Genomic DNA, 27,985 nt, shown 5'->3' with positions numbered 1-27,985 from the left:
CCACTTCTCCTGCTCAGTGCAGCCCATAAAGCACTAGCAGTTCCCAGGGCTCCAGCTGATGTCTATGTGGGTGCCATTTGCCTGTTTCCATATTTCTGCATCTTTGCAACCGAGTCTGATGCCAACATGCAAATCCTTGTTTCCAGATATCTGCAGAATAGGTGCCAACCCCAGGTTGACAGGTGCCTTCCTGCCACTGAGATGTGGTGCATCCACTTCTGAATCAGATTGGGACTCTGTAGTAAATCTTCTTGGTATTTTGATGACTTTTTCCGTTGCTTTATTGGACTGAGGAACTGGACAAAAGCTCTCTAAAAGCATAATTCCCTCCACAAGCTCATGTTTGCTGAGCTTTTGCCTATTGTCAGGTATGTAACATTAACAAAAATAAATTTGACACATACATACTACATTTTTCTGCGGTATTATTGTCAGGGGCAAATAGTAAGAGTTTGTAAGGCTGTCTCAGGAAAAGGAGAACAATGGCTTGAAACACAGAACGAAGTAAGTGCAAATCAACACAGCCTCTTGTGATTCAGTTTTTTTCCTGTTTTCTGTAAACTCTTTCACTAGATACAGTCTTCATCATGGTCACACTATAAAAGATACTCCTTATCCTATCACTAAACACAATTGTTGAGCTGAGACTCACTTATAAGATGTCCCTGGCTTTTTCCTTATGCTTTTGAATCCTGAAATTATCCACACATGCTTTGGAAGATCTTTCTCAGTAGTACTGTCAAGTTCACCACTCTCATGCTTTCAGGTTAAATTTAATATTTCATTAATGATACAATTTTTTTTCTGAAGCATCTTATCCCTGGTAACTATTGTTGCAATAACAAATTTCTCCCTGGATTTGGTTCCATTGTCAAATGGTCTGCAAATCCTGCCTTCAATTTCAAGGTTATACTGAAGCTGTGAATCACATTTCATAACTGAAAAAATAATGAAAAATAACCATTGGCCAAGCTCTATTTGGTAATTTCTTATGATCTATAATCTGTTTCAAATATCACTGGCCTTCAGTAAATAAAAATGTATGGTTTTGTTTATTTCCACATCTAAGATTAAGTCTGTTTTTTCCTCTGAATATGTTCATGCCTAAGTTTTGTTAACTCATAAACTACCGTGACTATTTTAAACCACAGTGTTTAAAAGGACTACATCAACATATGCCCCAAAGCCCTCAAGGATTACTTCTTCTAAGGTCTGAAATGTCTGAGTAATGTCTTCTACTTCTCAATTTTTTCTATAATTACATCCTAGATCATTGGGAATATCTGCCTGATGGCACTCTGAGGAAAATACATTAGGTACATATTCTCTATACATTTCAGCACCCAAATATTGTTGGAGTAGACAAACAATATTTTCTGATGATTGACTTGTTTTTTTGTTCTAACTTTTCTTCAAGTATATTATTATTTGTGTTACATGGCATTTACAGTGTTGTTTGTCCAGCTTCAGCCCAGCAGCACAGTTTCTTTCCATGGCTGCTCTGAGCCGGTGTTTTTCATCAAATCTAAATGTCATCTGTATAAATCTCACTAACCTGAATGGCATGAAAAATTTATCACTTTTTTTTCCTCAGGTGCCATATGCAGCCTACATAGACTTCTGAGAAAACAGTGCAACTCGCAAAGGTTTTATGAAAGTTCAAAATCACCTGCTCTTTTCTTTTTCCTAATATGAGCACATTCCAGCAGCCCAGTGAAGTACTAAGGACAGAAAGGTATTTGTCACTTACCATATCTCCTCTTGGCAGCAAAACAAACTTGTTTCGTTCCTTCGAGTATAACTACAGACACACAAGAGGTTTCATCTGATTTTACTGCAACTACAGGAAATGCTGTCAGTTCCTCTACCTATCCCAATGAGTGGATCCAGTTCCTTCTTTAAGTATGGCCTTACAATGTGAAAACTGTTGGACAATTCAACCTTTTCCTGCACTATTTAATATTCATGAGGTCTTTGTCCATTGAAAAATACCTTCAAATTCTTTCTCAGCTTTTTATATTCATATTATTATGTAGGCTCTAAATGCCTAGATTGCTTTGATGGTCTCAAAGGCATCCTCTTTTTCCACCTATTATATATTCATTTATTTCTTTTATATCCCATATGGAGTTAGCCTTGTGATTTTTAGCTTTGTGAGTTAACTGTCTCCCTTTGCATTCCCTTAAGGTTTTCTTTTAAGTGTAATAACACTATTTTTGGCAGCATGTTAGTTGATGAGTGTGCTGAAAATGAATACTCTTCTGACTAACCCCAGACATTTCATTTTCTCAGTGAAGAGAAAATTTCTTCTCCTAGAAGAAATTTGAAGCCAGGTCATTCCCTCTGCCCATACCTCATACACCTTGCTGATTCTTGCATGTTCTTCCAAAGTGACATCATCTTTTTGATTTCCTGGATCTTTTTCCATGGTCCAGGCATCATGCTAGCTTGTGCTTTTTGTCAGTGTACAACTGACATGGGCTGTTCCTGTCCTCAATCTCAAACATAATTTAGCCTCTTCTCTGGAACTCAAACTCTCACATAGTTTCTTCATCTCTAGTTCACAGATTCTTCTGATTTCAATTTCTTACCCTTACTTTTTTTTTCAAGATTACTTTTACATTTTATGTCCTGTGTCCTTCATATGTTTTCCTAGTCAGTTTCTTGCCAGTCTTTCAAAGCCAAAATGATATAAAAAGTAATTTTTATTTTTAATTTCCTTTCTCTTTACTGGTAAACATTTCTTTTGGATCTTAAGTGCAATATTATTTAAATTCCCTTCAATTTATTTCCCAAACTTCTTATAAAAACTCAGTGTTATTGGGACACTCTGAGACCCTTTCTTCTATTTGGACAACAATCCAGTCCTGTGATCTCTTGATGCCTAAGGCATATGTTTTGAATTATATCCCGTTCCAAACAGATGTGTAACATCCAGAGTTTTGCAAACTCCCAGACTTCTGGGACATTTCTCACTACATATACATCACTGGCTCTGACTCCACAGGATCACTGTAGCTGCCCAGAATACATAGAGAATCTCAGAGATCTGGTACTTTCAGCCGTCCTCGTGCCAAATTCCTTTCATCCCAAGGTGACATTCTTACTGTCCCTACCCACAGTTGGAACGACCCAGCAGTGCTATAACACAAAGAGCAGCTCTCCTTCCAGGCAAATAGTTCCTGTTTTGCTTCTTCAACATTCTTGGTTTCTGCAGTTCTCAAGTTAGTCCTCCAAGAGCAGCAAACACAGCCAAACCTTTTTGCTGGCCCATAGCCAAGGGGCAAGCCAGTGCCTGCTTAAAAAAAAGCAACCACAGCTTCACCTCAGCTGTAAATACATGGGCTGGGACTTTCCCCTACAACTTTGACGGGAAGTTCTTTCATCCAGCACAGACAGACAGGGCTTGCAACATCTCCTCATCTCTCCCTCCCACGTGCATCCTGGCTTCCACTAGATAAATGCCAGCAAGGCTGTCAGGTTTCTGCATTCTTCTCCGGGCAATAGGACCTCTCTGCAGCATCTAAGAGCAGATCTTGCCCTAGCACTAACAGCACCTCACCAGCTGGAAGGCACCGGTTTGCCCAGGGGGAGAGCAGGAGGTTGAGTGCACAGGTGAGTTTTACAGAGGGGATCTGATCCACAGGTTTCTCTCACTTCTGCAGGTGGAATTAGGGAATGCCTAGAATGGCAAGGCTGTCTTCTCCCTGCTAGACAAAAAATACAAAGCCAGGGCTTTGTATTGACATTACACAATATTTTTGTCACTGAGAGATGATGTAAGGAAGCACTGAAATATAGGGACATATTTTTATCTGTAAAGTTAGGGCAACCAAACTTTGAATCAGCCCATTGGTATTCAGAGAGCTTACATAACTGGCAACAAGTTTAATCTTTCAGAGGTTATTTGCTAGAGTTAAGGAAGTGAAGAAATCTTCTGCAAATAAGTGTTGGTCAGCGGGTTTCAAATGATGAATCTGGAAATAGGATGTTCCTTCCTAAGAGAGAGCTAAAATTCTGGTTTGAATTTTAGTAATAAGTGGAGATACTCCAAGGGCATTTGATTTACCTCCAATCATAAACTACTTGTAATAACAGCTGGAGCTAAGGATTCTTTTCACTTCTGGACTCACATGTGGATTTCATGTTTTCTCTTCCTGTTCAAGTAGCATACCAATTTTAAAACTGTTTAATATTGTAGAAGTGAGGGGCTTCAGTGCTGCAGAAAGAAATGGATTTTTCTTCAACACTGTCTTATGCCAGCACCATGTTATTAATTCAGAGAACATTTGCAGCTGCCAGGACTGTTAGTCAGCTTTGATACAGGAAGATTTCATATCCCCCCTAAATCTACAAACATAAACTGTCACTCACAACATGGGGCATTTTTTTTCAGATTGTTAAGACATTCGAAAAGGATTAAATTAGTGGAAGATGTAAATTCTTTTTTAGATGTGACTTTCTGAAGCTCCTAGTTTTGTTAATAGCAATGATTTTGACAAGCACGAAGCTGTAATAACTGAGGTGGCACCATGACTACATACCAAAATATTACAACAGTCATTGAAAAATCAGCCATCCCTGTACTTTCTTCATCCATACAGGAATTTGCTTATTCAATCCTATCAAGTACTTTTCAACAATTTATACACTTCTAGGCAGATGGCATTTTCAAATTATTTCTCTTAGTTAAAGGCAGAAAACATAACTGGATAAGCAGTCTACTTTGTGTTGCAAAATTATTAACAAAGTATGTTACCTACATTAGTGTTGTATTTGAGAGCAGGAGCTCATTTCTGAAGTGACTGTCCTGCCCTCCATACTGTGCATTGTTCCACATCGCAGAGCAGCCTGAGGACACAACCCCACCATTCACAGCAGTTCAGCTCGCAGGGCCAGACCACAGCTACTTCAAGGACAGCGCCTGACAGTGTGCTTGGCATGGGTATGAGGTGCTTAGAAATAATTTTTCCTCCCTACACATCCATTTCTGGTGTGCCTCAAGAACGCAGAGACAGCAGCCAAGGCCTTCAGGGAGAGTACTTCACATCTGCTTTTTTTAAGGCCTCTCTCACTGCTTCCCAGTCTGTTTCTATTAAAATCTGTTTATGTGGTAACTTCAAGCTTTGAGCCAACCATTTCTCCTGTTCTGTTCTCAGTGACAGGGCTAGCAGAGTGGAATTGCAACATTTTATATTTTTTATGCTCCTGACCAGGTTTTATAGATGCTGGCTTTGGGGCTTTTTTAATTATTTTTTTTTTTTATTTTGGTTTTTATGTATATTAATTCTGGTTTCTGAAAGCTGCTTTTGGGGGGAAGAAAAGGTGGGGAAATATGTGAACGTCACCTGTACATGTGCTTCTTGCAGATCAAATGTTTGACTTAATACCTTTACGCATGTTCAAAAATAGAAAAGAGGTGGTTTTCCTCGTATGACCTCGCTATTTAGACCCACCTGTTCTCTTCCTTATCAAAATTTCTCCAACACATATTCCTCTTAAGTGAGAGCAGGGACAATAAAATAGTACGTTCACTTAACTGATGTCATGTTTCAGCATGCGGCCTTGTTTCTTCGCCTGGCCGGAAGCACGCTTGGCAGACTGGTTCATGTAACGCCATTTAGGTCTCCAGTTTTCTTCCTTTTTCTTTTGTGGTCTCTGCCCTTTTCCCTGTGGAGCACTTGCTGGGCAGCCAGCTGTGGCCAGGTTGAGCAGCCGTGGGTGGCAGCAGGGTGAGCACTGGTTGTGGTGGTGCTGCTGGGAAACAGAGGAGGAGTGGGAACAGCTGCCAGCAAAAGTGTTAATTAAGGGTATGACAGGGCTGCTTCCCGAGCTCCCAGTGACTGCTGAGCATAGACCTGGAGGCAGAATCACAAAGATGGCTTCAAGCTGTCTTTTTACTTGGCTGAATTGTTGATGTGATCCTCTCTGTGCCCTGAGGAATGCCCTAGCTTTGGCGGAGACAGCCGCAGCGCTGCTGGAAGGGATCCCAGGGCTCAGCGAGGTATAGAACTCCACCGGGAGATGCAGATCCCACGACTTACTTTGGTACGCATGAGGTTAAGATGAAATAAGGAGCAAGGACTGCTCTCAGCTCTGGGTGATGTGCCTTCCCCAAGTAGAGCAGCCTCACCAAGACAAATCTGAATGTGTAGAGAAACCATTTCCATAAGCTGCACAATATCCTATAAAAAATGAGAATATTAATAAATCTCATACTAATAAATCTCATTTAAATTCTACAACCTGAACCATGCTAGAGCTTCATAAAACTTGGCACTTCAAAGGTGCTTAATTATAATAATCAGCTACAAACTGCTTGATCAATGGTGAAAGCAGCTCAGCCGTCCACTCCAGACAAGTTACTGCACCTGAGGACGGGGATCAAAGTGTTTCAGTGCTGCCTGTCACCAATCCATTAGTGATACCAACTGTGTGAGCAAGCTTCTGTAGGCCTCCAGATAAACAAGCCTGAAGTGTTAAGAAATTTAGTGGAGAGGTTGATTGCCAAATAGCAAAAAAAAACACTTTCTGGTATCATTAGAGCACCAGGAGTGCTTGACGAAGGATGTCTCTGAGGTGGTCCCATGCTACAAGGAGTGTGAGAGCAGGAAATACGTAAAAGAAGACAGGAGTACTCACCACAAGTGGGCAATTATGCCATAACGGTAATAGCATAAAATTGCAATACAATAAAGACAATGGGTTTATTCAGAAAACTCAGTTCCTCATTTTGTATTGCAATTCCTTGGTGGAGCTGCAAGAGAGGGTCACCCTGTGGGAGGAAATTATTTAGTCCAATTAGGCAATTACAAAATCAGCATGACACTTTCTTTTGTACCTCATGGCACACACATTCAGATCATTTTTACCCCAAATTATACTGAGTAGATTTCAATAACTTCCAGAGCTAAGCAGCTCTGGTAGTGTTAGGGTCAGGGTGCATTTGTCGATCTCAAAACTGACTGCACAGACATCCAGTGGATCTAAATTCTTTTGCTCATAAAATTTGTGGAAGATTTATACAAGCAGAGCAAGAGGTCAATGCTTCCCTGTGCAGATCTAAAATTTTTTTTTCTTTGTTAACTAGATTGGAAATTGAATCCAAACCTCTGGATCACCAATCTGAAGCACTATCAAAAGCAGTAGTTGAGGCTTTTTATGAGAAATTAACTCTACCAGTTGCTATTTTAATTGATGACAAGCAGTGAGAAAAGTGTTTACTTAAGGAATGATTTGTTTAAATAAGTCATTGTAAAATTAAGATTGAAGGGTTTTGAGAAAAATTCCCTACTAGCATAAAAATAAGTTACTTACTTCAGCCTGGCCCTTGATTTTCTCATAATTTGTTTGCAGAATGTAGGAATTTTGGAACCCATGAGTGTCCTCTTTACTACCTCTTCTTTCCTCTTCAACTAAGTTTAGTAAGAACACTTGAAATTTTCATTGGCCTCTGGTCCATGTCATGTCCCAGATATCCACCTTTGCCTTCACTGCAATAGGGGCTGATGCTACTGCACTGCATTTTGAATGGTCTTGGGGTGCAGAACCAGAAAGCATAACTTCTGCCTTGACCCTACATATTTCACAGGGATGGGAATGAGATGCCCAGCAACCCTGATTGAGACTCGGGATCACCAGGATGACAGAAACTGAGGAGCCTTCTCTGTGAAGATGGCATAGGTTCTGTGTGAGATCTGCTGTGCCCCTGTGCAGCAGACCATGGCACAGGATAGCACGGGCTGCCCAGTGCAGCACTGTGAGCAATTAGGCAGCACTGCTGTGCTCCCAGATCAGCAGCTGATGTGCAGTACTTTGGCAGAGACGTTTCATTCGTACCAGTGCCAAGGTGAGGAGCTGAGGCAATGACCCACATCTTCAAACCCCTTTCTGCTTGCCAGGAGAGGGAGTTAGCAGCTCAGCCATGTGCAAAACCTGAGCTGAACTCAAAGAGAATTTCAGACAAAAGAACTCTACAACAAATTAGATCTCTCTGTTTCTCAGTAGAGGAGGCTGCCCTCAACGGTTCTGCAAATTCTCAACAAATATCACCTCCACTGGTGTTTTTTTGTCAGTATTTTGAAAGCATGTTTTTAAATTCAGGCTTCTCAGCTGCTAATTTTCAAAGCCTGTAGCTTAGGGCCATTGTTTGAACACTCCTAAAATTATTGCCTCACTAAGAAGAGGAATTTCTATATTGAGAAAGAGCCAGTTTTTAAAAATAAAAGCCTGATAACTTTTCCTTACTGCAAAATGCAATGGCATTTAAAACTGTCACTTTTTTGTGTGAGGAACACTATTTCTTTATTTCTGAAAATATTAGTGTTCATTTTTCCTAAATGCAGGCGTGGCTCTGCAGATGCCACTTGACTGCAGTCAAGCAGGAAACAAGAATTTTCAATTCCATGTAAAAGAAAGAAAGGAAAACAAAAGAAGCAAATAATACATTTAATTACTTCGTATTGAGTGAGTAAGAGTGCTGATGAAGCTATCTACTGTTAAATGGAGTGTCTTTAAACACTTTTTTATAACAGCATTTTAGGGTATGGGCTTGTGTAAGCAAGAATGCAGATTAATGAACTTTCTGTAAGAAAATCTGCTTGGCCCCATTCCAGACATGCTGCAAATCTACATATATTTGTTTTGGCAAGAAAGCTTCATATTCATGCCACTTTTGCTTAAACCTTTCATACACTCCCTCCCACTCCTCAGATTTCTAAGAGCACAAGGCAGCCAGGTCCATCACCACAGAAGCTTCTGTGCTCCAGCAGCCACCTTGCTTTTTGTTTTATCACAGGTGTCATGGAGCAATTGGGCTCTGTTATCTTTCTGCTTACGCCATTCCAATCCAAAAGCAAGTTAAGTGAAAATCAACAATTCCATTAGTGTAAATGGGAAGACAATTGAGCTTATCACATACTGCTAGAGCTCAAAATAAATAGAGGGTTTGAACTCTTACATTTCTAGCGTGCCAAAGGCATGATTTTGGACAGTTGCTGGTGCAATGCCAGCTAATTACAGTCTTGGTGTTATTTTATCCTGATTTCTGTAGAAAGTGAAGTTTCTCTGATCATATTGAGGGATCTGAGTGTATGTGTGTTTGTGTGTCCCTCAACCACTGTTTTAGTGATGCTTTCAAACAGGTATACAAGGAGAAGTGAGGACTTTGTTTTTCTTTGGTGTCACAAAATAGGCAGTTGAAGGCTCCACAAAACAGGCAGTTGAAGACTCCACAAAAGAGTCCTAAAAAATGAAAGACTGTACTGTGACTATACACATTTAAAGATCTGATAATCCACATGAGAAGAAATCTTGAAGGAGTGATCTCCTTTGATTGGAAAGTTTCAATCAGCGCTTGTAATCAGCCAAGAAACACAAATCCCTAGGAAGCCATGCTTCATTATTTCTAGCGTTACTTTGCTGTGAGACAGAGCTATTTGTTAATGTCTCTAAATAGCAGACAAAAGATGCTCAGAAGAATAGCTTCACTGGGAGAGAAGACAGCCTTGGAGGACACAGCAGGAATCCAAAAGGCACTTATCATGCACAGTGTGGGTCTGAAAACATATCTTTCAAGGTTTCAGGACATCTCCTGAACATTACAGTGGGGATAAATCCAGTGCCCCCACTCTGCACTGCAGACAGGTCTGCCTCTTCTCGCCATCACTCAGCTTTGGGTGTTTTCTGAAATCTTCTCTCTCTCTTACAGTTGGATTAAATCTTGATACCTGCACTCCCCCCAAAAGCACAACAACCCTAAAAAGACCAAGGAAATTACACCAGCTATAGCTGGGTCTTACGTGTTTACGGGAAAGCTGGAGGTGGTGAGATTTCCAGCTCTCTCCGTACTTTACTATGATTTAGACAACATTAAAGACATCTGTTTAGGCCTATACTTCATCTATTTGAAGTGCCTCCAGGCAGCTTTAGTGTTCTCCTGATAAAAAGAGAAGATGTGGGAAACGCAGTGTCCTCTGTAGGAGGATTTATTGTCTCCAACAATTATTCTTTATAAGCTTTGTCAAAACTTGGAGCTCGGGACTTTCTGCTGAGCAGAACAGAAGATATTCATTTGCTTGAAAGAAAATTCATGAATAATTTGCTGTGATATGTTTGTTAGGAGCTACTCTGCTATTTTCTTTATGTGTGTAAGTACTAGATTAATCAAGGGAGAGCAGTTTAGCCACATGCCTTTCAGTTTCTGGTGTAGCAAACAACAGAAAATACAATTTGTAATTTAGGGCACATTTGGTTCTACAACTGTCAGCTTATAAAAAGTGTTACTTGTTAGAGAGTGCAGTCTCTCTCTGTGGGGATAGTAACATGAAATTTTAAGAAAATGAGATTGCCTCAGAATAGTGTACATGTCTTTCCAATGAGAGTTTTTAAATCACATTGCACTTGTTTTCCAAGTTACTCCAGGATTACTGAATATTATGCATGTATAAAATATTTCAGAAAGATACATTCAAAGCTACTATACTAAATATGCAAGAATTGAAGTATTAACCATCCTCATTTTCTGCTATATATAATAAGCCACTCTATTTAATTATAACATATTAGGGCACTTTTGATCATAGATGACTCAAGTCTCAGACTTTCTGAGACACAAAAAAAAAATCAAAAGGGAATTATTTCTACTTGTCAGTACATGCGATAAACAGCTAAGACAATAATGAAAATTAACTCAATTTCAAACAAATTGTTTAACTTTGAAGAACTTGACAGCATGGGAAAGAAAAGACCTGAAAGGACCAGCCATTCCAAAGAGAAATATTTACTCATTTATTTATTCGCTTGATGTTCACCATGCCTGTCTATAGGTACAGAAGGATTTGAATGAAACAAGAAAAAAAAAGACTAGATGTGAAAAAATGGCCAATCCACTATCTTTCTTCTCTTGCTTGTAGGCACTGTTCTTTGTTGCCACCAGCATGAATACATGCCATTGGCTTAGTGTGAAAGCACTGTGGTAAGCCCTAGTGCAGTCTGCCTTGTTTAAGAGGAATGTACATTTACCAGTGGTAGGGAAGGACCAGGTGTACAGAGAGGCATCACAGAAGTAAACCTGATTGATCCTGTTTTGTCTGGTCAGAGAGGTCTTCAGAGCAGGTCTGCAGGGCGCAGGGCACCTGCAGAGGGTTTGTTTTCACTGCTTCTGCTGTAAGTGCAGCTAGCCAACTCAAGAGCAGCTCATAGTTACACAACAAGATGATGAAGTGTAATCCCATTATGTCTGGTGATGTGCTGGGCTTTCTCTCAATCCTGCTGTTGAGAATCTGCTTGAGACGATCTCTGAACCTCTGTTGGTGAAATGAGTTTAACCTTGTCTGTGTGATGCTAGCTGTGTAAGTTAATTCTTGAATCCGTGTAGTGAACTTGGTGTTTTCCAGTTCTTCCTGATCAGAGAGATACAAAGCTTTGGCTGGAAAAGACCTTTTGGAGAGACTTGAGAGCTTACATACATGGATACTGTGTGAGAAAGTTCAGCTACTCCTTGCTCTAATGAGAACTAGAGATTTGGAAAAAAGAAAACAGAAACAGACAAATCCTCAGTGTTAAAAGAGCAGGGAAGTCAAGGAAAGGTGCAAGTCATGTCAGCTGTTTAAAATGAGATCCGCAGGAGGGCAAAGTGTGAATCCAGGCTGTTTATCCCAGATGTCCTGGATTCACTGTTGTATAAGAAGAGTTAAACACCAAAGGTTAGCAAACCTGTGGGAAGAAGTAACTTATTTTTGCTGCAAGATAGTGTTGGAGTTCGGCTGTTTAAGAAAGAAGCTGTGCAATAGACAATTTAACAAGCTCCAGAGCATCAGCCCAAGCATCTCCCCATTGTTGTATGGAGAAAAAAAAAAAAAAAAAAAACACCAAAACTTTGAAATCTGGAGAAACAAGTTTTTTCTAGAAGGGCGAACCTCAAAAACAGAATCTTCACACTGTGCATGAGTTACTGAAATATGCAGTTATGACTCTTGTATAACTGTATATGTATGCACACAGATGAATGTACATCACACACTATATAATCAGTCAGATCTGTTATGTCAACACCTTTATGTGCCTCCAAAATGTTGTACAGGAACAACAGACAAGCTCTGAAGAGCTTGCCTTCTCCATTCTCAAGCCTACTACTGTTTATTATTTGCATAGTGTAACAGAGTCCCTGCTGTTATTTACAAGGAAACACCAATCAAAATATTTAGTTTACACAGAAAACCTTCAATAAACCATTCAATAATGTTTTTTTTTCATATATAATCTTCATGACCAACCTCAGAACCAAGATTTTTACAATAAACTTTGAAAGAAAAAGGAGGGAAAAAAAAAAAAAAACACATGATAAATGGATCAGTATTTTACATCTTGAGATTAGATCCTCCGGTGGACTACACCATAACCTTCCTCAGTCACAGCTGTGCTGGCCATTAACTTTCTTCTTACTTCCTAACCTTTCTTTCATACAGCTATGAATCAAATTCCTGACGATGCTTGGGCCATTTATCTCCTCATAGTCCTTATGTCCCACTTGATTGTCTAAACTTTTCCGCTGAATCAAAAGGTAAAAGAACACAGTTCTAGAAGAAGATTTTGGAACATTATAGAGGAGAAAATGAAGATGTTCAGTCACAGCTGAGAGATACTATGGGCCACCAGACGAGATCAATTGTTCAAAAACAGATTTGTTCACCTAGCAGAATAATAAGCGGACAATACTAAACTCAGAAGGTGGGCAGGTGACGTTCCATGAGAGAGTAGAATCTGAGAGGAAAAATGAGATCTGAGGACTTGACACCTGCTTATAGAAACCGCATTGAAAGCAGAGACAAAAAACGTTAGCAAGGCAGAGGAAGGATTGCAGGAAGACAGCCATGTGGCTGAAGCTGTGAGTTCTTCAGAAACTTCAAACAAAAAAAGCACACAGAAATCAAAATCTATGGACAAATATAGAACAGTATGCTATGTTGCTAAAATTTGAAAAGCCACTGAACAAAAAGAGAAGTAATTAAAAAGTACATCTTGAATACTGTAAAAGTACAAACCGTCAAAGGAAAATTAAGAAAAGGATTTATCCAATATTCCACTGTGAGAAAGCTATTGACTAATGACTCCAGGAAAGCCAACTCTGCAATGCCTCTTTAGCTCTACACCGGTAATAAAGAGATGAGAATTCAGGCAGAGTGGCAGAAGAAACAGATTTGATCATGCTTAGGTGAGTTAAATGATTTGGGATCAGTGAAGCTGACGGAATTTGCTTTAAATTGTTCAGGGAATAACTGAAGCATTTCCACAGCCATTAATAACTACCTTTAAGAATTGCATGGAAGAGGTAAAGTTTTCAAAGACTGGAAACACAAGAATAACAGCTATCTTGAAAAGTAAGTAGAAAGAGGAGGTGCAAAATTTTGGCCCAATGCATTTAAGTACAATTCTCAAATAGAAAAGTAAATAGAAGATTAAAAAAAAGAAAAAGAAATGGATTATAGACTCATGTATTAATCAAGAAGAAATCATTCTAAACCCAGCTAATCTCCTTTTATAAGATCATACCAGGTTTGGTGAATCACAAAGGCTATGCAGCTTGAGATGAGTGAAGATTTTAGTACGGTAAACGTTAAAGAACATTTTCATAAGCATATGAGGGAAATGCAGCTTGATTGAACTAATATAAGGTAGAGTTCTGTAGAATGAGTGAAAGAAGCGTTTTCAGTCTCTCTGTTAATCACTGGCAAAATGGAAGGCTACATTTACTGCAGACATACAGGGGGTCTCTCCTTGCTTAAGTCCTATTCTGGAACTTTATTAAATGGCACGGATGCTGGAATAGACAGTATGCTTATTAAAGCTGACAATCTGACAAAATTGAAAAAGCCTGCAAGCACGTTAGAGGACAGCCTTAGAAATCAACATGATCTTGACAAATTGAAGTTACAGACTGAAAAAATATGGTGCTATTTAACAGGGACCAGAGCACGATACAGCACAGAGTCAGAAAAGAACAATACATGTTGAAGATGGAGGGAGCTATTGGCTTTGGAACAGTTCTACATTAAAAAATGGGACGTTACAGGATGCAATACACTAGTATTTCAGTTCTGATCAGAAGTGCACTGCTGAAGCAAATCACTAATTATTAAGCTTTGTTTCACACCGCAGAGTGTTCTTGGAGCATATGGAACAAGATGATACCTTCCCACAAGGACTGAGCCAGATGATACGCATTGGGTGCACCCCAGCACACTGCAGCTGCTAATGGGCATTCAGGCTGCAGTGCTAGACCAAAGCTGGTCCAAGGTGGAAATCTTGCATATAGAAAGTGTGACCATGTGCTCAGCACCAGCTGCTTCGCTCTATATCTTGCTTCCTGTTGCCACACACTGCTTGCTAAAGTACATATAGCCATCCCAAGCTGACTGTGAATCAGCTATAATGTGAATAAGACAGACGTGTCAGCAGGACAGTGTGTTGTCTATGAGGCAAGTGAAGTAATCCTTTCCAGCTGGTGAGATCTCAGTGAGTACTGCATTCAGCTTTAGCACCATACTTTTAATTAACAGTTGGAAGAGTTTAGCCTAGGAAGATCAGAAAAAGCCAGGAGAAAGATCCCCACTCTCAGAAGCATGAGGTGCAGGGAGGGATCTGGTGTTGTTTTATCTAGACAAGAAAAGGGTGAAATGGTAACAGCTTTCATGTCCAACAAAGGCTTCTGCAAAGAGAAGGGGGACAAATTGACACCTGTGTGTACAATGGAGGAGGCAATACAGATTAGACAGAAGAAAATCTGCTTTGTAGCATGACCGGTGAGACAGCAGAAAGCAAGGGAGACTGCCATATCCACAAACAGGTTAGGCAAGCATCTGTCAGGCTTGGTTTAAATGTAGTTCATCCTGCCTTAGGGAGGGTAATGGGCTAGATAATCTCAAAATCGCTGCCAGAGCTATTTGTTTTGCTTCTTTTTAAAATGTAAATAGTAAAATTTCTCTTTCCTGCTCCTTTCATCTTGTCATTCAACCTTTTGAATCATTCCATTAATCCCGTCTGCCATTTCATGTTACATCTGTTTGATCTTTCCATTCTGCATCCCTGTCTATCTCAGTCCCACCACTACCTTTCCACTTTTGGCATTGTATTTCATCTGCAGCAATGATTCTGCTAGGAAATCCCTCCTTTTTCCTCCATGTACAAAGCAACATTCCTGTATTCATTCAAATTCCTGCATAGGTATTTATATATAATTGCTGGAATAAATATTGTATCTTCATTCAGTTCCCCTAGTGTTTATGTAGTATTTAATGATGGTTTTGCTTCTTCTGTTCTTCCACTGCCTCCTTTTGTCATTACTGACCAAGTGACAATCAAATCAGAGGTTATCACTGTTTTCCCTAAAAATAGGATAATTCACCGTATAAGAATACAACAATGTAGAAAAAAAAGGACACAGTTATCAATAAGAAGCTTACATGGATTATCTTTGAAATAACAAAAAGCATCACTAGCTTACTAATGTTAGGAGGATGGACATAAGCAAAAGGATTATAGAGGAATACAGAGCTCCACAGCTTTTTCTCAGATAATATTTGGGTACATATATGAAAGAACAGAGGATGGTCATTTGTTGCTTTGCTGGTGTTCCTGTTTCCTCCAGTCCTTTGAGAGTGCCCAGCATGTGGGCACAAAGCAAACCCTGCTGCCATCAGCTGCTTAATGAGACTCAGTGTCAGCCTTCAGGCTGAGCCCTGACAACAGGCTAGCCCTATGTCCTTAATGATGTACTTCGTAATGTCTTTCACGCTGATGTAGGACAACAGAATGCCTTTTTGTACAGCAAATGAGTATCTTCTCTCATTGCAGCTATCACTATAACAGACTCTGTAAGGCCATTTTCCTTGTTTCAACTTTACGCCCACCGAGTTGCCATCAGAGCAAAGGTACGTTTTGTTCAAATACACACAGCAAAGCCCAAATTTATCTGTGCAGTCTACTGCCTGAATTAATATCCAGAAGTCAACTGCAATGTCCACAACCTTTCCAGTTTAACAACAGCCAGCTGGCACAAAGATATGTTTGAAGGAAGGGAAAAAACAATCCAGTGGAGAAAACTGACTTAATATCCTTATTGGTTAGATGGAGGCATAATCCAGACAGCCTGGGATTTAAAAACAAAATTCCTTCGTCTTACATGTCATTTTCTGATATAGCAGATTCACAATTCAGTTAACATCTGTTTTACAGTATACCTTATTTGTTAAGAAAATCATTCATGACCAGTTTATTTCTAATATATAATGCATACTATCACAACAGCTACAGGCATTCCTCTAATAAGTAATTCTTAATAAGAAAATAAGTAAATTCTGCATGGTTGATTCAGGCAAACTGTCTTTCTTGTTAAAAGTGGTATTAAATTAAATTAGGCCACTAGTAATAAAGGCAGCTTTAACTCTCTTCAGCTCTTTTTGGAATAATATTCACTGCCTTGTACAAGTCCCTTCATATCTTAGATAGGGCTCCAAGAAACTGTACATGCACACAAAAAGAAAAAAAGATTGGTCTTTACATTTGTTTTACTTTTCATTTCCCCCTTTTTCTCTTTCCCAGCAAGGTGAATTCAGTGTTCACTAGCAAATGAGATGTTCAGTAATACTGAACAGCAGAAGCACTTTATATATTTGCTTCTTGCTGGTAAACATACCAAATATATTATCTGATAAAATCAATTTGAGATGGTTGGTTCATTAAGTTTCTCTTTTCCAGTCTTACTTTAGTGAGGAAAATGGTTTGCGTAGTTCATTCAGCAATAACGTAATGATTTCTTGAGAGCAAATACAGAAGTTTTCAGCTGGACAACCATGTGTTACAAAGAAGTTTTATTTTTCATTTTGGATAGGGGCCTACTTTGCTAAAAGGAAAATTTGAGAAAGTTGAGTATCATTAGGTACTGAGTTGAATCATTTATTAATATTACATACGTAACTCTTCTGTTCATTTTTGAAATACAGACTACCCACAGAAAGGAACCGTACAGCTTTCCTCCCATTAGAGCCTCATAGGACAGTAACAGAGCCCTCAGAGAACAAGTTTTAAATGTGTCAAAGAACACTGAGAAAAAAAGAAAAAAAAGTAAATGAGTACGATCTCTGTATTTTAAATGGCAGTTTCATTCTGAACAGTGCTTCACATAGGAACGTAAGCAAAGTGTTAATAAACAGCTGTAGCAGAGCAATTGTTTTGGATGTAGCTAACCATCTTGTGCAATTCTGTCCTGCAAACTGGGAAATCAGTTATTCCCACAGCTTAATTAAAACACTTCACTGAGATGCTGTGAAAGCCTTGAATCAGGGCTCCTGCAAATAACATGGCTGCTCCAAGTACTAAATTAGTGGCCATTTGGAGAGAGGAGTCTCTCAAGACCTCCTGTTGGAGATCTTCCTTAACGCCTCAGGTTTTCTGTCCTCAAGTCACCTTTTGTAAAGTGAGGGCAACAGCATATGGCTCTACCAGACGACCTTTGGAGCAGACCTGTTTGATTCTGCATTTGGGTCATGGGTCTCACTCTAAGTACAAAGCATACATACAGCTATGGCATCAATAATACATTAAAGTCTTTGAAGCTTCCAGGTACTGTGATAAAGGAGGACAGATAAAACCCTCAAAGAGCATTTCATTATGAGTAACATATGTTCAACACAAAATACGCCAGTTCCACTGTCCAAATGCTTCATAGGACATTCTTCAGGAAACTGAACCAAACCAAACCAAATAAACCAAACTGGCACTGAATGGGCATGTTAAGGAAGTACTGCAGACAACACAGGTTTGCAGCTAGCTTGTACACCTCTGCTTCAAGTGTTCTACAAACAGATCTTCCTGGTTCTAATCTGATTAGAGTCACGCTCATCTTTAATGTTTTTCTATAGCATAAGGAAACAGAAATGATCCTGAAACACATGCAACCCCTGCTCACAGTGCTCCTGTACCCTTTCCTCCTGCTTTCCCTTTGAGAGAGGAAAACTGCAATAGTTCAGCTGAATGTTAAAATCTGTAAGATGGACAGAAAGGAGGGTGTTGTCAGAGCTGGAGAGCTGAACATTCAGAACTTGTTTTTAAAGAATTGTATAGATTAAGAATCAAAAAAACTCTCAGATATTTATTTTGTATAGCCAGAACCAACATTAACCTTTCCTTTTCAAGAGAACAATGTTTTGCTTAGTTTATTCCTATTTTTTTAATAGATGAATAAAAATTCTTCCAACATAATGGCTTTGGTTCCCAAAACATCTAACAAAAGAGAGACAGTGTGTATATTTGGAACGGGAGATTTTGGAAGAGCTCTGGGCCATAAGCTGATTCAGTCTGGCTACCCCGTCGTGTTTGGAAGCCGGAGTCCGTGGCCATCCAGCCTGATTCCCAAGGACGCAGAGGTGCTGAGCCATGCTGAGGCAGCACAGAAAGCTGCCATCATTATTATAGCAATCCAGAGGCAACATTACGACTTCCTTGCATCACTAGAGGAAACACTCCATGGAAAAGTGTTGGTGGACGTAAGCAACAACTTAAAAATAAATCAGTATCCTGAATCCAATGCAAAGTACCTGGCTCAGCTGGTGCCCAGCGCCAGGGTTGTGAAAGCCTTTAACACCGTGTCTGCCTGGGCTCTGCAGTCGGGCACCCTGGATGCAAGCCGGCAGGTAAGACTGAACTGCAGGAGTTTGCTATTTCATAGAGTTATGAAGTATTATATGGGCTTTTAGCAGTTAGACAAAACACACACATGGGACATATGACTCAGACAAGGCTGAGATAGAATTTTCACTGTAATTGCAAATCTCAAATTAAATGTGAGCTAAAATTTACTTTGGGATTCGAATGACACGAGGAATATTGATAGCTTGCCTCAGAACACAGGAAGCTGTTAGGAGACATTAGAGAAGAAAGGAAAAAAAGAAAGCACAGCTACAAAGATAGAGAACCAGTAAATCAGGAGGAAATGAGGACTGTGTCACTCATTCACCCACAAGTGCAAAAAGGGGGTGTAAGGGATATAATGGGGCAATAGAATGAGTGTAAACAATGGGATAAATGAGCTGGACAGTGAAGAAATTAAGTTTTCTAAATCAGAATACATCACCATGGAAGTCTAACACAAAAACTGCGTGTGCAAGCCATGTTAACTAGCTCCTTAGACACAAGCAAGTTGGTCATGTGAAACAGAGCATCTTTGCAGAAGATGAATTTATTATTGCCCTGTTTTCAGCTACTTTGAGGCACAGTGCCCTTGCACAAGGCACAGTGTCAGGCAACTATTCCAAGTATTGTTAACTTCGCTTTCTGGTGATAGAAGTGGTTTGCCTAAACTAAATACCACAGATTTCCAAGCCTAGGCACCTGAAACCTTCATGACTTCGACAAATGACAGCAGAAGTTGCCCCCTTTCTGCCTACTCCAAAAGGAATATTACTATGCACACTCAAAAAAAAAAAGTTTCTTCACTCTTTTACTGGACATGGGAAGGAATAATATTAACTTTCATGACAGAGAAATTATATTTGATTGGTCTCTACCCCCAGTTCCCTGAAGCCCGTATAGACCATTGTAGTGGCAATAGAAAATGATGCTCCTACTTACTATTACAGAATCTTGTGCTTACAAAGTACACGCAGGATCTTCAAAAAAAGTGTGCTGAAATTCAAGTGCTCTAAGCAAAGATTTGTACTCTATATATGAAAAGAACAAAATATAAGTTTTACCACTTGAAGCAATGTCTTTTACCAAAGAAAAAATTGATGTTCTTAATTCTTGGGACTGTTGATCAAAAAATTACGTATGGCACAGTTTTTATCTATATAAATTAAGGCTAACAAGGAAGGTAGTAAGTAGCCTGGAAGCTTGTGCTCATATTGTCCATACCCAGGCAGGAATGCAGTTGAAAATGTCAAAGTCTGTCAAAATAAAACTTCTGCTTGTTTTTGGCTGCAGGTGTTTGTCTGTGGAGATGACACGGAAGCTAAACAAATGGTGATGGATATCGTTCGTGCAGTGGGTCTCACACCATTAGATCAAGGATCTCTGTCAGCTGCTCGGGAAATAGAAAATTACCCTCTACAGCTTTTTCCAATGTGGAAGCTTCCCATCATTTTGTCCCTTGGCCTAACTGCATTCTTCTTCTTGTACTGCTTGGTTCGTGATGTAATATACCCTTGTGTTTATGAAAATCAGGATTATTCATTTTTTCTTGCAATTTCCATTCCAAATCGGATCTGCCCTATAATGGCACTTGTCCTTCTTGCCTTGGTTTATCTCCCTGGTGTACTTGCTGCAATTATTCAGTTATACAGAGGTACCAAATACAGCCGTTTCCCAGACTGGCTGGACAAATGGATGCTGTGTAGGAAACAACTTGGACTAGTAGCATTGGCGTTTGCTTTTCTGCACGTTATTTACACTCTCGTTATCCCAATTCGCTACTATGTAAGATGGAGAATCGAGGACAGAACCATCTCACAGGTAAATTTTTTTCCTTGCTGTATGTCTTCCCTTCCTCTGGCCCTGTTACAAATACTCTCAATGGGGTTATTTTCCTAGTTTCTGTGCTCCTCTTAACCATTGAGAGATCCAAAGGTTGTTGATATTATGATGAGTTGAGGGAATTTCTGGCATCAATCTTCCTCCTACATAGTTTACATATTAATAATCAGGAAATAAAGAATAATTTGAAGAAACATTTCTCTATGGAGAAATAGAACTTTAAGAATTATAGAATCAAAGAAGAGCTCGAATTGGAAAGGATTTTTAAAGGTCATCTAATCCAACCCCCTTGCAATGAACAGGGATTAGCACATACTTTGAGTTGCTAACCTTATTAAACAACAAACAATTGCATATCTGTCCTCACAGGTCTACTGTAGATAAGTACATAGGTACATATAGGTACATAAAACCTACATAATGCCCCTCTTGCTTTTTGAGTAGTCATTCAAAGTAAATATCCTTTTCAGATAGTTAATGTGTAATATTTATCTCTTAGTTACCTCAAAGGATTTTTCTTCTTCATATTGATCCTAAATCTGCTAACACTAAGGTATATCTGGTATTCTTTTCTTCAGGCACTGAACAATAAAACAGCTCCATTTGACAACACAAATGGCTGGCTTAGTGACTCTTATTTGGCTTTGGGGATTTTAGGATTCTTTTTATTTGTTCTTCTTGGAATAACTTCTCTGCCTTCAGTCAGCAACAATGTCAACTGGAGAGAATTTCGATTTGTACAGGTAAGAAAAAGATTTTCTCTAAAACTTTTTTCCTCTCAGTTGGAAAATTCCCTATTCTTTTATAAACTATGACCACAGAAAGATTTACTAGTGATTTAGGGCTTGTCTCCATAATGAACTCCAAATGTCACATCTGTATTATTCACCATCAGCTGGTTAAAAAAAAACATATATATCTACATGGCTATATAGCCCACATATAAAAACACAACTTCCCTGATGGCTACCTGTGGAGCAACTCGTATTATTACACTAACAACAAAAAATTAGGAAGACCTAAACTGCAAACTGACAAATGGAAAAATGGTACTGTGGAGTTACCGACTGCCAAATTATGCAGTCACAAAATATTTTAGCCATTTATTAGGCTAATTTTTTTGGTTCACAAGATGATTTAGTTAACGCATCATCTTGACCCCATGTCAGGAAGAAGTTTGGTGCTGCAGTGGCTCAGCAGGAACAGGGCTGGCAGCAGAAGGGGTGAAAGGAGAAATAACTATCAATTAATGTTTTATTTAGGTGAAAAACTTGCACAGCATCGTTCTGGGTGGATTAACACTAAAACATATAAAAGGCTTGGATCTCTCCATTGAATTGTAGCCTTTTCTCTGCATTTTTACAAATATGAGAACATTAGACAGTGTGTGGAAAAAAAATCAAAATTGATGAGAAAAAAATTTCCCTGGAGATCCATTTGATGGAGTTTTCATTAATAAGAAATCTTATATAATATAATATTTTAATTTCAGTAGACTCATTTAGTCCCAAATTTGGCACATTCCATGAAGCTTGCTGTGCACTGTAAATTGCATTTGTTCTGGTTTAATTTATTATTTTAACCTCCACCTCTTTTTTTCTCTTCTTTGTTCCCCCCCTAGTCCAAACTGGGATATCTGACATTGATTTTATGCACTGCACACACACTGGTTTACGGTGGGAAGCGGTTCCTAAGTCCATCGTCGTACAGATGGTATCTTCCAAATGCTTATATGCTCTCTCTCATTGTTCCATGCATTGTACTAGTTGTCAAATTTGTGCTCATACTTCCTTGTCTAGACAAACAACTAACACGAATTCGACAGGGCTGGGAGAGGAATCCCCAATACTCAGAACAATCAAACTACATCATCAACAAGTCTGCTGTGTAATTAGACTAACCTGTGTTTTTAAAAAGAAACACAAAAAAATCAAGAGCAAAATGAAGTCCCTATCCTCCTTTATCTGGAGGAAGAGAGAGAAAAAGTGAAAAACCTGGGCAGGCTCTGACTGAAATAAAGCAACCCCAGTGACAAGCTTAAAATTCAATTCAAACAAGAGCCCCCTGAGACCCTGCACCCCAGACGTGCTTTCACACAGGCACAGGCCTTTTCTTTTTTCTCCACATACTCCCCCTACTCACCCTCTATTCTTAACAAGAGTATGAGAAGTAAGTGGTGTTCAAGGTATCGGTCACACGAAATCTCCAGGGCTGGCCAGGAACAGAGCAACTTCTGGTGTTAGACAGTGTCTGCTCCTCTCGCCTGTCCTGCCCACTGGAGCTCTGATCTGCATGCTCTTGCACACATGTATAATCACCCTGATTCCACCTCTGAAGCCACCAGTCCATAGTGCAGGCACAGGACAGGCACTGGCTGAGGGAAAGCTCTCATCCTCACAACATTAGTTTGTCCTCCATTAACATCTGATCAAAAGAGATCTATAGTCATGCCTTAGAAAGGGTTGAATAAGACTTTCTTGGTTTGTGTACAGGAACTCTAGTGTTCATAGTGTATATGCTGAGGATTGCTGAATCCCTGCTGTACTGCAGAAACTCAGTTGGCAAGGGGATAGAGGAGAGACCAAAATGTCAAAAAGACATGAGATGTGCTCACCAGCCTAATCTTCTCAGCAAGTACACACACATTGTGGTCAGTAATTTTTTGTGTGTAAGCAGTGAGCTGTACGGAAAGGAACTGATGGAAAATACTGTTTTATCAGGAGTTTATATTGCATGTCATAATTATATCTCACAAAGATTAGATTGTTGATTTTTTCTGAAATTTCTTGAATGCAATATTATAAATATTCTATGAAAATGCACATATTTTAACCTCAGTAAAGAAAAGTATTTACAGTTTTGCATTCTGTTATTATTCCTGGAACCTCTTTTGCTATGACGCAGCTGCTGGTATGCTTCCTTGCACATTGGTGTTGGAAGGCCTCGGGCAAGAAATAAAATGAGATCCTGTCTTCAGATGCTGCCAGGGCTTACTTTCTCCCATTTTTGCTCCCTGGATGCTTACACATACAGATAGTTGCTTAGTCATTTAAGAGGTCTGCAAAACAGTCACGGGCTCTAAGGGCCTGAAGATGGGGATACCTGTAACACCTTTTTACAGCTCCCTAAGAGAAGACAGAGGCAGAAGTGTAGAGAGAGAAATAAAGACAGAAAAGGAGACCCTGTTTGCATTAGTGTGTACGTAAACGAGAAAGCAAGAGAGAAAAGAGAAAATACACAGTAGCAGCCTGAATTAGTATCTAGACTTGACACTGGGGGCTCTATTTTACTTTCAGTGACATACTCCAGATTTATATTAAGAACAGTAACTGTTCCAAGATGCATACAGTTTACTTTTATGATTACATGTTACAGGACTTAAGGTTTCTGCCTATGCAGATTCCGATCTAAAAAATACCCTTTTCTCTCTCCCATATCTGAGCCTGTGGGTTGGTGTTTAGTTTGCAACAGCCATGGGAAGTAACACACATATAAAGTCATGCTTTATGAAACACAAACATTGCCAATGCTCTGCCACCTTCTCTATCAAAGAACACAACTCTTTGTATTTCCGAGTGCCCTGTGTTAAGAGGCCAAGTCAGGTCTGCTTTACCCTCCCTGAAAACCAGTGCAAGGTAATCGTTGCCTGACTGAATACAATCTGTATATTCATTCACCACGAAATTCCAGCTCATGGGCACAGGGCTGCAGCTCATGCAAGAAAGACAAAAAGACTTCTCCAAGGACTGACAGCAGGTTGCTTTGTATGGCTAAAACATAGGTCCAAGCAGAGAGGTACAATTTGCAAACTGCTATTTACTCCAAGAATAAAATGCCAATACCTGTTGTGTACAAACCAAGCAGACAATGCTATTTGTTTGCATAGGTGCATGAAGCAGTTCTCAGGAGCTCATCTAAAGCCCTCTCATTTGAAGGTAGCAGTGGGCTCTTCGTTGATTTCAGTAAATAATAACAGGTCAGATCTACAGCAGCACTTCTTATTCCAGTCTAGGTGAGGTACTTCATACTTTGTTACTCTCAGGCAGCTGGGGAGTACTTGCTTCAGAAATTTATGTATTTATTCCTTGAATATGGTAGAGAAAACATTTCTTCAGCATTTTTTACATATACTTAAACTAAGATAATTCAGTGGCAATATTTTGAAAACAACAGCCAATGTTATAAAAAGTGTTTGTATCCTGTATACATTTTTCTAGGCTGAATTCTTCATATATATTTAGTGTACTGACAAAGCCTGGTTAGAAAGGACATCAGAAGGGTTATGAAGTATACTTTGGAAAGGATATTTTCTATATGGTTTCCAGATGCCAAGAAGAGCCTTGTATGTATGTACATTACACAGTTGTAAGAATTCCTGTAGGAATAAAACATTGACTCTCAACTCCACTTCTAAATGAAAGTCAACATTTAGAAAATATAAACTGCAGCTTTTTAAACAAAGTCATATGGATATGGCCTTGATAACTGAATTTGGATGTAATTGCACAATATTTATTTTGATGCAGAGTGCTTCAGTACTGTATGACTTTTAGGCCTCTACATAATGTAGAACGTTACTAATTTAACAACTTCTTGACTTTTTATTTCAATATCCATTTCAAACCCCCAAATGCACTTATTAGTGAAAAGACAGTATTTTAATTAATCAGATTTACTTAAGCCTGAAGTAATGCTATGTCAGATATGCAGTGGCCCAAAGGGATGTAGCTAACACCGCAGATATTGCTGGATATTGAACCAGCGGGATCCAAGCATTTCCCTTTTGTTCCACCACACCACAAATCCTGAGGTCTGCAACCTATTTTTGCTCTGCAGCATGACCTTCTTTCAGCCTGTGCTACCTTATCTAAGTTACCTCTTACTCCAAGATTCAACTGTTCAGAAAGCCACTTTTTTCCTGCATGTCAGGTTTGGAGGGCTTTGCTCTTGTTACCTTCTATCAGACACAAGATTTTAGAAGACCTTGTTTCAACCACCAGTGAGCCTTTCAGCCCATTACTCCAAATATGGAACCAGTGAAAAATACAAATGCCAACAGGAACCGTGTAACCTATGCTATGCTGCTCTTCCATACTACAATAAACATATTTAATAAATCTTCAGTGTTTATTATTAGTAATAGGCTAAATCTGGCTTCTCTTCCACACACTATAGAATTTTCTCTTTCATGCAGAAACTTATTTTCCTCTGCATTATATACATTCTTCTGCCATAGATCTCCATTTGTACCTCTAACTCCTGATGTTAACCTGAATAGTTGGCTCTCTGGAGGAAGCTGGCATTTCTCAAGATTTTTTAGATATCATTGTGATAAAAACAGCAGCAATAAGTGATGTCCTATTCTGGAATCTAGGAATTCAAAACTGACATAAATATTAGCTCTGACTAATAAGACAAGCCCCTTGACATATTGATTTCTTATAAGGAATATCATCTCTCCAAACGGAGCAAAATAGAATTAGTAACTTTTGATCCATATGTCTTCACACATGCGTTAGTCCTATATCTGTCTTGGTTTCCATATCCACATCAGCTCACAATCCTTGATTCATTCAAACACAGCCCCTTCACTGTGCCTGCTTCTCCTCACACATGCTCAGATTTCTTCTAGGAAAAACTTAGGACAAGTAATTCAATGCTGTTAATCCAAAACAAGTATGTTTGGGACACATTATCCACAACCAAGTGCTGGTACAGAGGAAGGGAAGTATTTTCAATAAAATGTCACAAGTTTTTGGTTGCCTGGTACCAAGTAGTTTAATCAGTCCAACTCAGTTTTGGGATCTGACCATCACCTTCTTTTCCCAGTACAACAAAGTACAAATCAGCCTATTCACTCTTCCTGTTCACCAACATTTCCAAAGGTAGCTGCCGCTCCACACCATAGCACTCACTGTTGATCAGCAGCAGTAAACCCAGATGCCCAGACACAGATTTCTATTGCTTTGTAGTGAATAAAGCTGGGAAAACAGTTTCCCCAGAGGAAAAGCACCAGGACAGGTACCAAAGTCTAACTACCAGATACAGGTCAGAGATTGTCTAAAGGGCTACTCTGTTTCAATGCGAGATGCCATCATCTTTATTTTATAGTTAAAGAACTGAAGGAAAACTAAACAAATACAGGATCTCACTGAAGAAAAGGGTGAACCATTAACTTAGCATTAAAATCTGAACTGAAGGAAAACTGATATTACTCTAGGAAGATGACATGTGAGAGCTGGACAGGATGAGCAGAACCTCAGAAGGTGGCTGGAAGGATAGGCGAGGACATGGCAGTGTCTCCCTCCCTGGTTGGATAACAGTGATCCAGAGCTGCAGGAGCCCAAGGACAGGACAAACCCTGCATCCCCATCCATGTCTGAGGCAATTAGAAAGGACTGCTGTGGAAGTAATTAGAGGGAATTATGATAAACCCATTACAATTTGTTTGTTTTGCTGACAGCTTTTATTTTCCAATGCCATAAACAATGACTGGAAAACAAACCCCATCCTTAATTGGATAAGTCTAAAGGTCAAACCTGAAGTCCCACTACAGAAGCTTTGGTCTTGTTTTACTATCAGGACTGTTTAGTGTTGTTGAGATGAATATATGTAACAACTTCAGGTACCCAATCATGCCCAGGCCTGAGAGATAATTCTTGACAAGTTACAAAATCCTCAGAAAGATCAAGGTGCATGTGCAGCTCTATGCTGTCTTCAGGGACAGCACTGAATACCTAAGCATCACCAAAAGCCCCACTGAATGCTCTCTACATCTCCTCTTTGAACACAAATACTCATGTTTATTTGCAAACTCTATACTTCTGTCTTTTACAGAGAAGCTGATCCTCAGATTCATACTTAACTGTCTTCACAGACACAAGTTTCTTTAATGATCCTGTGTCACTGACAGACACATTCACACAGTAAGTCAGAGGCAAGGAAAGGAATTGGACAAAGGTTTCCTAAGCTGAGGATAGTTCTCTAATTACAAGGAGCTTTACATAATAGAGAGCCAGAAGGCAACCTTGTGATCAGCTATTCTCTCTTTCTGCAGAACACAGGCTATAGACACTGTCTGAATTAATTCCTTTCTGAATTATCAGGAGTTGTAGGGGTCTGTGACTGAAAAATGACAAAATTTCCATTAGTAATGTGGATTCCTGCAAAGTTTAAGCTTCCTGACAACACACATTTTTATCCCAGTTACCATTTGTGACTGTTGGCAAGTAATCCATTAAAATTAGCTGAAAACTCCTGAATTAAAGACATTTCTAAAACCACCACTGAACTTGATTTAAACATTATAAAATTCACCAGAGCTTTTGGCAAATCATCTTGACAGCTGATTACCCTCGCTTCAACATAGATTATACCTAAGCATACATAGCCTGAACTACTTCTTAATAGCAGTATTCAAGCATCACAATTTATGATTTCCCTGAAGCATCCAGAATTG

At 39.3% G+C, this 27,985-nt stretch overlaps 1 protein-coding gene across 2 annotated transcripts; it reads left to right on the top strand.

Annotated features, from left to right (window-relative positions):
* On the top strand, nt 2,838–23,382 carry STEAP4 (STEAP4 metalloreductase). 2 transcript variants are annotated; one of them, XM_021388543.1, is made up of 6 exons: nt 2,838–3,615; nt 15,853–15,929; nt 18,234–18,689; nt 19,978–20,505; nt 21,105–21,269; nt 22,148–23,382. In XM_021388543.1, the coding sequence occupies exons 3-6, from the start codon at nt 18,234–18,236 to the stop codon at nt 22,415–22,417; spliced, it is 1,419 nt and encodes a 472-aa protein (XP_021244218.1). In that variant the 5' UTR covers nt 2,838–3,615; nt 15,853–15,929; the 3' UTR covers nt 22,418–23,382. The 2 variants fall into 2 exon arrangements, with proteins under 2 accessions (XP_021244218.1, XP_021244217.1); XM_021388542.1 differs by lacking the exon at nt 15,853–15,929 and having other exon boundaries at nt 2,841–3,615.

This window comes from Numida meleagris, chromosome 2, assembly GCF_002078875.1.
Source record: "Numida meleagris isolate 19003 breed g44 Domestic line chromosome 2, NumMel1.0, whole genome shotgun sequence".
Taxonomy (NCBI): domain Eukaryota; kingdom Metazoa; phylum Chordata; class Aves; order Galliformes; family Numididae; genus Numida; species Numida meleagris.
This window is presented reverse-complemented; position numbering and strand designations above follow the sequence as displayed.